Source organism: Paramisgurnus dabryanus, chromosome 3, assembly GCF_030506205.2.
Source record: "Paramisgurnus dabryanus chromosome 3, PD_genome_1.1, whole genome shotgun sequence".
Taxonomy (NCBI): Eukaryota; Metazoa; Chordata; class Actinopteri; order Cypriniformes; family Cobitidae; genus Paramisgurnus; species Paramisgurnus dabryanus.
In genome coordinates, this window is record NC_133339.1 from 41146489 (window position 1) to 41158941 (window position 12453).

The 12453-nt window shown below is 36.4% G+C and overlaps 1 protein-coding gene across 1 annotated transcript in view; it reads right to left on the bottom strand.

Annotated features, from left to right (window-relative positions):
* The window catches only part of LOC135744877 (E3 ubiquitin-protein ligase rnf213-alpha-like), a 93263-nt gene that overhangs the window by 51195 nt on the left and 29615 nt on the right, over positions 1–12453 (bottom strand). Inside the window, exons 5-12 of the mRNA XM_065263257.2 lie at positions 11684–11799; positions 8708–8878; positions 8422–8624; positions 8005–8291; positions 3340–3599; positions 1895–2110; positions 1617–1809; positions 667–722 (exon numbers count right to left, since the gene is read on the bottom strand). Coding sequence (XP_065119329.1) covers positions 667–722; positions 1617–1809; positions 1895–2110; positions 3340–3599; positions 8005–8291; positions 8422–8624; positions 8708–8878; positions 11684–11799 — 1502 coding nt within the window. The remainder of the gene's footprint in view (positions 1–666; positions 723–1616; positions 1810–1894; positions 2111–3339; positions 3600–8004; positions 8292–8421; positions 8625–8707; positions 8879–11683; positions 11800–12453) is intronic.

Below are 12453 nucleotides of genomic sequence, written 5' to 3' on the forward strand. Positions count from 1 at the left end.
GAGTTTTTATTGTTTACATCAACGCGACCCTCAGTTGACACACCACTACTCGAAAATTTAAATACGCAGCCAGCACTTTCGTCAGGAGGATTTCGAGTACTGTTTTTCAGCACAGTTTCACTCAGGTCATGTAAAATGATCAAAATATCTAAAACATCATTTGGCTTAAAGCAAGCTAATTTTTGCTCATCCTGTGCGGCTGTCAATCAAAGAACGTTATCATCAACTGTCAATCATCTCGCCTCAAGACCCGCCCCCATTTAGAACGTTCAGAATTATGTAGTCGCGCATTTTTCTTCCAGTGATTTGACAACCCGTCAATTCACCATTACTTTAGCAGTTAAAAGCTTTAATTTTTATATGGAGTTAGTACATTTGATGGCAGCACAATCAACTACATATATGTGATGAAATATAGTGTTGGAGCATAATGTTGTTTTAGGGTGGACTTCCGCTTTAAGAAAACTTTTGTAAACTTGGCTCCAGATTCTGTGGATTATAAAACATTAACAGTCAATTCTGAATAGGTTCTTTAATTTCATGATGGCCCTGATGCCAAAATTACTATAGAAACATGACGGCAAAAATAACTTCATCAGGTAGTAGTAAATTAACTGAATGCAAATACAGAAACAGTTCAGTTTATAAATGTATGAAGAACTTTACCTGTATTTCTGCTCGAGCAACTGACTTTGAATGTGTGCCAGATTTTCAAAAACAGCCTGAGAAAAAATTAAACAAATATATTAAAGCATTCATGACAGCATACTGATCAGCTCTCATCGATAATGTGGAATATTATCAGATCTTGCATGTCACATGACAAAATGCCTAAAACAGGAAAACTTGATGGCAATTTAATAAAAATATCTGGGCTGCGTCTGAAAACTAAGTCACCTTACTTGTTGCCTTGCTGCCTTACCCCCCGTCACATTAGCCACAAGAGACAGAGCAACAGGCTACCGTTCCTTTTCAATGGGAGTGGCCATTTGCCAGCGATAAGGGGCCAAAATAGACAAGAAGGCTATTTTATGCAAATGCTGAGCGATTCGACAAAGCAACTGCCAATCAGAGTGTAGGGGCAGTGTGACGTAGGTCTGTGCCGCGAGTCGAAGAAAAAATTCAAGATGGCGGAAAGTGCGCATTTCTGTATATATCTGATAAGTTTGTCATTTTATCTCATATATTTTGTTACTTTTATCGAGAAATAAATACTTTTAAATCAAAAAACATTGTTCTTGTAACTTAAAAATACCTCTGAAGTGACTTTTGATACCGCTTTTAGATACTAGCCAAGAAACGGCCATCAAGCGAGTGCATGCTGCTCGGTGTCCTCACTTTTGTAGCTAATGTGACTGTAGGGTCATGAGGCAATGACTTCAGCGGCATGAAGGCCTTTCTGGGAAACGCATTCGGACAGCCTTCATAGGCAGCATAACGGAATTATAAACATAAAGCCCCTTTGTGATATCTAATCCCATATTTGACAACTACAATACTAATTTCTCACTAGAAATGCAATTAAAAGTCAGCTATTGCTCTGCTGTTTTAACATTTACTCTGCTCTTACTCACAAACTCCAATCTTTAAAAGATTATACATCATATATTACTCACTTTGAAACTTGTGATTGAGATGTCAATGGGACATTTCATGGTAAAAACCTGCAGGATGTCCAAGAGCTCTGCACTGATGATGGAGCTGGACTCCACCAGCTCATCTATGGTCATCAGGTACATCCATGACCGAGCCAGAAGTCTGTCCACCTCCACCAAATATATATTCGATTTCATGAGATTCAACAGGGCACTGTTAAAAATTAATAGATTCAGCTGTAACAGGGTAAATAATATAAATATTTGGAAAACTACTTTTGAATAGACCGATTTAATACCTTCGATCTTGAGACGTGAGGGATGGTTCATTAGCTGGTTTAAGTCCTTGCAGGCCAGCCCAGCTTTGCTCATAATTTGTGCTTACTGTATTCAACACTGGCTCAAATGGTTTTGAAGCGCCTTTGAGAAGATGCAGCAGTGGGATTACAATGATCCATCTGGGCATGTTGTCGCCTCTCACTGTTCTGATCAGTGCCACCACGATCTCAGGTAAGCTGAAAAAGGAATAAATGTTATCAAGACCCTTGCTCAAAACAAGCTACTGTACAAACATGGACTTTGTTACAAATTCTAGCGAGTTGACTTAACGTCTCCATATACATCTACTTTATAAAGGAATGTAATCAAAATGTAACCTTAAAATGAAGTTTGATGTTAAATGTTGCTGAGCTAATGACTTCAACATCTAATAAACTCTTTGCAATTAGGATTAGGGTTCACACCAGATGCGGTAGAGGCAGCAAAAATGTGCAATTCGTGCGTAGTTGGACACTTAAACATTGTGTTTACTCGCTTTATTTGCGCGTGAAATTGTATTCATGCGAGACATTCATGCAGAAATTCGCATCATGGGAGGAGCTTTTGCCACTCTGCTCGCTTCCTGTATTCACGTCACTACTATAGCAAGCTCCTGATTGGTTAATGCGGCACGTTTTTCCTCCAAAGTTCAGATTTTTCAACTCGCACGTTTCCCGCGACCATGCTTAATTTGCGTCATTCGCGCGAACTTGATACGTGAATGAGGCAGAATAGCGTCTACCACACCCCCCTAAACGCCTTATTCACGCCACGAGACCTCCAGACGCGCATCAACGCATCTTTACATTGACTTAACATTGACATTACTCGCGCTTGATGCCTCTACCGTGGCTGGCGTGAATGCAGCATTACATTACAGGGCTCTAGACTGCAACCAAATGGTAGCATTTTGCGACCATATTTTTTGCAGGTGCTACTACATTGTTTTAAGCGATCATACTGGTACCAGTTGCAAAAATGATTAGTCATATTTTATATTTTTAATACTTAGAGATGTGGTATTACGCAATCGATGTTAACACTGTTTTGATAGATACATATAATTTTGACTAGCCATGCATTTTATGATGCTTAAACAGGCGGGTGGATTGTAGTGCTCCTTATCAACTAAGATCATAATTTTTTTTAAAGTTTTGCTTCCAAAGCCTATGACCTAAGCCTATGCTAAAAATATATAAAAACAAGGTACGTACAGAACAGTGACTTGACAGTGTGTACCCTTGGGTTGGGTGTCGCACACCGGATGCGCAGCTGAGCACCACACCGTTGTGCTCTATGAGTATATATACACATTGTTTTCTATGAGTATATGCACACCGGCGCCTACAGGTAGCGCCTGTTGTCCTAGACATGACGCTGAGCTGCACGTCTGGTGTGCGACCCCCTTCACATCCCTAGAACTTACCATGTAATTAGTGAGAATGAGTCTGTTATGTCAGTCCAATAAGACAGAAATTCATCCTTGGGCAAATATGGCAGACAGAGGGACGAGCAGAGACGAGAGAGAGTCCCTTTATCTAAATCAAGTTTATACTGTTTCCACACATAAAGCATAATGAGAGCAGCTTTCAGTGGATCTGTGATGAAGGCACTCTTATCTTTACACTCTTTCTGTAGCTCTGGAGTCACATGTTGAAGCATGAATTGCTTCAGGATGTTGCTCACCTGACAGAATAAAAATAAGACAATAAGATTATTTGACATTATTATGTTGACATTTATAGGGGGGCCTACTTGCTCATGTCATATATTTCTATTACATATATTTTTTATAATAATGATTTATAATTTCAGCTGTTGGGTAGTCAGGTGGACCATATTAGTAAACAAATGTGAAGAACAGTGCTGTAAATTGGACTACTTTTTCAAAAATTGATACATTTTACACAGAATGCAAATTTCTACTGTACATTGCGTTTCCGGTTAGAAAACAGTGGCTGAATGTAGAATCTTTTACAGCAATTTTTTACAGCGTTCACTTACTGTATTTAGAACTTATGTATAGACCCTTTTACTGTTTGTACAAAATGTTGATGTTGCAATGTATGCACGCGCATTTTTGCAACAGAAGTATGGCGAGAATCAGCAGCGCGTTAAGCTACGTGTGTGGATTAAGCAACACAGAAACAGAAAGTTATTTTATTTTTAGTTTATCAAATGGTATCAGGTTACCAGATCCATGTACTAAAGTGGTGTGGATAAAAGACATAGCAGATGGCCAAATACATAATATAAATATAAAATAAACTAATATTGTTGCTACATGTTAGAACCACTGGGGAACACCACTACTTTAGTTACCAAAATGCGCGTGCAACTATTTGATCACGTGGGCTGTAAAAGAGTCTATTGTTCTGAATACAAGACGACTTTGTGTACCTTTTGGAAAAATGCTTTTTGAAGACTCTTCACTTTTATAAAGAAAATGCCAAAGTTAAAGTCAAGTTTGGTTTCCCATACTCTAAAACTTTTTATATGGCATACAAGGGGTGCACATAACTGGTACAAAGGTGCGTATGCGCAATTAAAATAAAAATGTGCACCAGACAGTGCTATAAAAGGAGCTTTTGCATAACAACGTTGATGAAATTATGTTACCTAATTTACTGCAACATAAGACTTTCTCTGTGTATCATTGGTAAGATAATTATTGCAAACGTGTTAAAATTAATGTGTTGTTAGCAGCGATCTAAGTCTCATTGGCACGATTGGCCCATTTAAATATTGAAGAAACAAAAAGACTAGAATCAGATCTCAATACTTTATTCACGCGTTGTTTGATAAGTTTTGTTTGTGTGTCCCTTTAAAGCGTGAGCCTGATCCGCATCTCAGGGTTTCAGACAGCATGCCAGTACAAGCAGATTTTCTTGCATTTGGGCAGACATTTTACACAAGATTCTCTCAAAATGCCATAATTTAGTAGTACACTCTTTTACACATTAAAAAAAAACATAAATTAAAAAAGCAGTTAAGAAATAAATTGCGTGTATAACAATATATTGTATTTGTGCACTTAAATTATGTTACCTGTCCAATACTGACCCAACCATGGGTTAAAAACAACCCAGCATTTTTAAAGGGGCCATGGCATGAAAATCTGACTTTTTCACATATTCTAGGTTGATAGAAGCACTGGGGACCCAATCATAGCACTTAAACATGGAAAAAGATCAACCCAGTAACTTAGTTTTGGTAAACCATTCTCTACAAGCACATGAAAAAAATAGGTCGTTAAAATTTGGCTCTCCTTATGATGTCATAAGGAGCTGTTATTATAATAAAACCACCTCTTAATCTGCACTATCCAACCACAGCACTGCCATTTAGTGCAGAGAAAAGCACAATTGAGTTTTAATTGCAACAAACCACCATCATTGTGATCAGTGTTATAATTTCATCAGCTCATTTGCATTTTAAAGGAAACACCCAAAACGGCACATTTTTGCACACACCTACAAAGTGTCAATTTTAACATGCTATAATAAATTATCTATATGATATTTTGAACTAAAACTTCACATAAGTGCTCTGGGGACACCAAAGATTTATTTGACATCTTAAAGTCAACAGTATGGCCCCTTTAAAGGAACAGTATGTAAGAAATTTATATCAATTAATCATAAAATGACCCCGAATAGTCGAAGATTCAATGCATCGATAGGAGAAGCCTGATTCGACTACCAATCTCACAGTCGAATCGTCGCAGATGTGTTATGAAATGAGGATCATTCAATTTTGGCCGTATATGGGTGCACACATTATCTGATTTCACATATAACAGCTTTCTCACAATATATTAATATACTGCATATTATGATAATGCTGCAAATATGTGAAGTAGCAGCTTTCAATAAATATTTTTAAAATGCGTTAATAAATCCAACAACCCCTGTGACCGTGCTATACGTCCATAAGAGGTTTCTATGTTAATAAACCATTGCCTCTTTGCTTCTACATTTAAAAGACAAAGCTGGCAAATTATATTATGCTTTTCGTTCTTTTAATAATTTCTATATTTTATTTTATTTATAAATTACTTTGGGTTATCTGATTTAACTATTTGGCTTGTGTTTTGTTTCCGTGCACTTGAGGCATTTTGCATATTTGTTCTGCACTTTGTTACTTCTGACCTTATTTTATTTAAAAAAAATTATTTATTATAAATGTAAATTCTGATCTAATTTAAGTATGTAAATTTTGGATTGCTTTTCGTTGTATCGATGTTGCGCTATTGCATGCTGGCCATGCTTGCGCATGTAATTTAGCCGAACGGGCTAGGTGCTCTGCGTCTCATATTTAGGAGTTCATCAAACTAAACATTAAAAAACGGATGTTTTTCAACGAGTATAAGTTTTTAAAATGTATTTAAAACATAGTGGTTATCTTGTCAAAACAGGTAAGCCGTTTTTATTTTATTTCGGTGATGAAACGGAAACTAGTGTCTGCACCGAACCTTTTTCTGCCTGACACGAATGTCTTTCTTGTGATTTAATATTATGGTCGGTCGGTGTTCACTTTCAAATGATAGCAAAGAGATTCCTGAAATAAATAATATCATCCGGTCTTTCTGTATCTAAAGTGAATACAGAGATGATCAAAGCAAGCAAGCAGGTATTTCTGTGCTATAAAATCATTAATTTCAGTGTTTTTCTTGTTATAAATTAATGTTTAATGAATTGTATATAAAGCTTAGTTTTTATCATTTACAGTCACAATCACAAATTATTTGTCATTTCTTATTTGTCTGTTTTTTTTTTTGGTCTGCTTTGACGCGCTATCTCCAAATTAAATAAAAACACTTAATTGTAGCCGGAGTTTCCAAGGCAGGATCACCTTTGTTATTTTTTTAGGTTTAGTTATCAAAATGTATTTTTGTGTGATGTTCTGTAGATCGTGGCTTTAAAATGTTATGAGGAATAATTAAACAAATGTTGCCTTTCATTTTACCTTAAAAAATATATATAAATGCATCGTCAGTTTTGTCTTCGTTTATTACTTGAAAGACAGTTTTGGTCACTTTATCAGAAAGTTGTTTATGTGTGCTGCTTGTGAAAGAAAATAAAAGTTATCAATTTGTGTCTGGTCTGGCCCCCTCCCAACCCATGCACACAAACATAGATGATTCGACTATCGGTCGACTATGGAAAGATTCGACAATTCTGATTCGAATATGTAAATCCTTAGTCGAGGACACCCCTACTGATATGTCACTAGACATAAAGAAATCATTTTCATTTCAAATACTTATATATCACTGACAACAGTGGTCTGGCCAGGATATTGTCATTTAAAAAGTGGAGTTGCAGCCCTCAACTGATGTTTATGTTGTCATGTTGTGTATTGGCCACCAGTTGTGTGATTGCAGTACCAGTTTTAGCCACAAGTTTTGTGATTGCAATACCAGTTTCGGCCACAATCCTACATACTGTTCCTTTAATGCATAAACTTGATGCTGCTTTTAATGTTAATCAAATCACAAACAAACAAAGAAAATCATAATTACTATTGTTTTATTACTGACCATTTACTTGTCTTTAACAATATTTGAAATTTATATGAGTGAGGCTAGTAGTTATTATATTACGGGTTACATGGGTTTATCAATGTCTATCATTCCTAAACCAAAGAAGTGTGGAAAAGAGAGTAGTCAGGAGATTAGTAATGATGACAGCATAGGATGTCTGTGCTACCAAGCAACATCTCCTGGCACTCCTTTGAGAAAAGAATGTATGTGCACCCCTGGGGATACAGTACCATATATAACAATTAGCCTAGGCTGTCCATCTCATTGTGAAAAAACACACAGCCTATTTATATTTCATTAACAGTAGAAGTCTGTCTTACTGTAAACTGTAAAACGTTTGTCAGGTTAACTTGTTTGTGTATTTGGTGTCACCTACCGCATTTTTGCGTGTGTACAATACGATTGACATGTAATCATCTCAAGCTTGAATATAAGATGACATTGTTTTACTTTCATAAAAAAAGTCATCTTATATTTGGGACAATACAATATTTTCATTTGTTTTACATCAAGAGTTTAAATGATTGGTTCATGGTGTCAACTTACATTTCTTTCACTGTAATTTAGGGAGGTCCACTTTATCTCTTCCTTTTCAAATACGAAAGGGTTTGCGTAGACTTCATAAAACTGTCGGAGTTGACATAAGAAGTTCTTGAGGTTTACTTTGCTCCAGCATCTTAAGAGGTCGAAGATTGTTTCCAGCATGATTGTGCCAGCAATTTCTCTTCCCTGGACCACATCTACACGCTGCTCAGACCACAAATCTTTAAGTCGTCTCAGTATACTTTTAGATGGTTCTGCGCAGATGATATCATCATACTGATGCCACTCTCCTGCAACATACAACAAGAAACAGAGCAGCCGTACTGAGTGTTGCATTTCTCCCCATTCGCATTAATATAACTGTGGCGTTTTGGTAATATCTATTATCTTTTATATAGACCTATGATTAACCTCACCTACCTTCATCATTCAGAAGATGCGGTTTGACAAAAAGACATCTGTTGGTGGTTTCATTGGAATCCAGTTTGTAGATGTATTCATATTCATACTTTGCCTTTTTGCCTTTATGCACAACATACTTGTAGGGTATGGAAATCGATTCTGCCTCGGCCCTTTTGCATACAAATTTTCCTTCAACCAGAAATCCATGCTCGCCAAGATTTCTGAAATCATAATTGTCCTAAATTTTAAATTTTGTTTAAATAATGGCAGACACATATAATAACAGACACTAAAGTTAACTAACCGTGACACAGAGAGCTCAACCAAGTTGCTTTCCCAGTCCCCAATGTGATCACCAGCCCTCAGGAAGATATGATCCTGTTCTGGGTCAAACTTGAAATCTTTTGAGAGAACTGCATGAAAGTAAATTGCGAGTCTGTCCCTGGAGCTTATATGATAAACTGATGCCGGATTTCTGCAATTAAAAAAATTCATAAGATAACAACACAGGAAAAAAGTAATTCACAATTTCTAGGATATATGAACTTTATGGCAGTCATTCATCTCTACGCAAGGAACTAAACCTTAAAACAATGAAAAAAACACTATGGTACACATTAGAGTATATATCTGATCATTTTTCAGAGCAGAACATGACATTAAATATACAAAAGTTTGAAACACTTGACTGAAATGTTAACTATAATCTTAAAAATCATTTAATCTGAAGGTTTATTGTTAAATGCTTGACATTACTTTTGAAGACAAAAATATACCTGTGCCAAACAGATTAATTTCTTAATTATTATAAAAAAAATGTAAAATATATTTTTTTGAAATGGATGACTTAATAAAATGACACAAGTACGGTTTTGCAATTTCTAGGCAATCAGTGACTGCACTTCAGATAATTATATATAATGGAGCTTTGATTTATTTTGGTGCTTTTAGTTACCAACATAATTCCCACAGTTACATGTGTGTTTCATGCCATAGTTTGGACGAGTTTATTATTATTCTGTAATGTGGAAAAAATATATAATATAAAGAACAAGTGGGTACTCAATGTTACTCAAGTGAAAGTACGAGTGTAAATTTTACTCAATTAAAGTAAAAGTATCTGGCCAGAATTATATTTTAGTAAAAGTAAAAAAGTACCACATTAAAATTACACTTAAGTAATAAAAAGTAAAAGTAACAGGAAGAATGAAACGAGAAATTCATGTTTAAGCTTATAATCTCTAAAAACATGAAGTGAATGAACCACATACAAGGTTTTATTCTGAACTGTTTGTATTTAATAGTATTTCATTATCAAACTATAAGACTACTACCTAATTTCCAACATGATCTCACAAAGTTCAGTGGTATAGTAACAGAATTTTTCGCTCATTTATCCATGTCATTGTCACGGATCTCTGCATTTTTCCGTGTCTGTACCACAGACTTTCTTTTCCGTGTCAGTTTCACGTATTGATTACTCAATTGTTTTTCCGATTTTTAAACCATTTTCGCATGGGTTTGGGGTTAGATTTGGGCTTTGGGTTAGGATGTCACTTAAACTATTGGTTTATACAATTTTTTCCAGACTTTTAAACAATTGACGCCTGACGTTAGGGTTAGGAGTTGGGTTTGAATGTCATTTTATGTTACAGAAAGTCATTCTAACCCCAAACCCACGCGGAAATTGTAAAATAGGAAAAGAGAAAATAGGAAAAACAACTGAGTAACCAATACGTGGAACAGACAGAAAAAATGCGGAGATCCGTGACAATGACAATGAATTTCAGTATGCAACATGCTACTTAAAATTGTAAAACCTCAAATTAAACTTAAATTTCAAGCTCTATCAAGCCTCTCACAGGCAGCCGATGCAGGATAAGGTGTATTAGACCTTGTTCACACTGTCAGTCCAAATCCGATTTTGGTGCATATCCGATAGGAATCCAATCACATTTAGAACGTGTGAATGGCTAAAACCACATGAAATCAGTTTTTTTTTCTAATCCGGTTCAGGCTACATCCAGAGGTGGTTTGAAATCCTTTTCAAATCGCATTTCCGGAAATCCATTTCAGTCTGAGCGCCCTGATCGCATTTGTGTAGCTTTTCGGTTACGTCATGCTGTCACGTCACATAAAACACGTCAGACGTCGAGGCAGATTGTCATGCCAGCACAACGTCATTGCCATGGAAACAGTGCAGACAATCCGGAAAACGGCTACAGGACGCACAGCTTGGATCTGACAGTTGTGATACACAATGTGGAAAATTAGATATGCACCAAAATGAGATTTGGACTGACAGTGTGAACAAGGTATTAGTCTTGATAGAGAGGCTGCAAACAGCAGGGAACGTGTCACACTTCATGTGTTGTTGGTTTTAACTCTTTCCCCGCCATTGACGAGATATCTCGTCAATCAAGAGAAAACGCTTCCCCGCCAATGACGAGTATTTCCGTCTTTCCGCAATACCGCTATTATCCACCGCCCTTCCGCAACTTTTTAAAACCGGAAGTATTGTCCTATGGCAAGCTGCTGCATGTCCATGTCTGTTTTAAAGATCGCTCTGAATGGGATCTCTATGAAAAGTCCGTCACAAAAATGGAATTATCTCTGCTTTTTGCTCAAAATGTGGTGTTTTTGCAGAAACCCACCCATATTCAAAAGCTGATTACAAAAGAACTACTGAAGGTAGGATTAAACTTTTTTTTTTTTTGAAAGCAGAGGGTCTGTTCTTTCATTTGGATATTGTATGTTTATATATCTGAAGAAGAACATTTCCTGGAAGGCATTAAACTTTTGTGAAAATCATGAAAAACGCTGGCGCTGGCTGGCAACTTTTTTTAGTTAAAGAAGCAAAAAAATCTTCATCATTAAATAAACTGTTGGCCAATTTCTTAGTGTGGTCCAAAAGCTCCAGAATAAATAACATTTAAATTAAACTGGCCATCAGCACAATTCAATTTGTTTGATAGAGCAAGAAAATTAGATCTCTAAAATAGAAGTACTTTTTGACTGTAAATAAAAATTGTAATGAGTAAAAAGTACTTTTTTCTTTAAAAAAAAAACGTAATTCAGTAAAAGTATTGATTTTTAATTGTACTCAAGTAAAAATCTCCAAAAATACTACTTAAGTACAGTAATCAAGTAAAATTACTCAAGTACTTTACACCTCTGCTTTTGACCAGTTATATTCCTGTATATTTCTAATAAATGATAATCATTTTCTAGAAAACACAACTTCTAGATTAATTAATAAAATGCAAAGATATAAGCATACGTTTTCAGAAGTGAAGTTTGTTGGTCAGCAGCAGAATCATTCCTCTCATCCAATATCTGCAATTTCTGGCTGGGCTCAGGATTCTGTGGGGAATCTACAACAAACCTTTGGTACCTCTGAATGCAAAAAACAAAACACATTTTATACAGTATATTATACATTAATTGTATACATGGGCAACATTTTAGTGCATCATAGATGACTTCCCGACACTAATGCTGCGTTCAGACCCGCCGCAGTAGACGCAATTCTGCCTCGTTTGCGCAAATTGAGCGTTGCCTTAGCAAACGCGCCAGTTGAAAAATTTTAACTTTGGCGGAAAAATGCGCTGCATTAACCAATAAGGAGCTTGCTCTAGTAGTGACGCGATTACAGAAAGCGAGTCGCAGAAGCCCCTCCCATGACACAAATTTCTGTGTGAATGTCTCGATGACTAGAATTTCACACTCGAATAAAGCGAGTAAACCCAAAATGTTCAAGCGTCCAACTAGACGCAGTAGACGCGATTTTGATGCCTCAAACGCGGCTGGTGTGAACCCATGGTAAGGTTGATTCACAACATATGCCGCTTTTCCATTGCAAAGTACCCCACAATTTGGTTTGGGTCAGGTCGGGTCAGCTCACCTTACTTTGCCTTGGTTAGCTTTTCCATCAAGTTTAGTAACATTTCAGAGTGGGAGGGATTATAGGTGTCATTATATTTGCGCTGCCTACTGCTGTGACTTCATACAAGTGAGAGCGTTGTTGTACATTCCTATACATTCATTTAT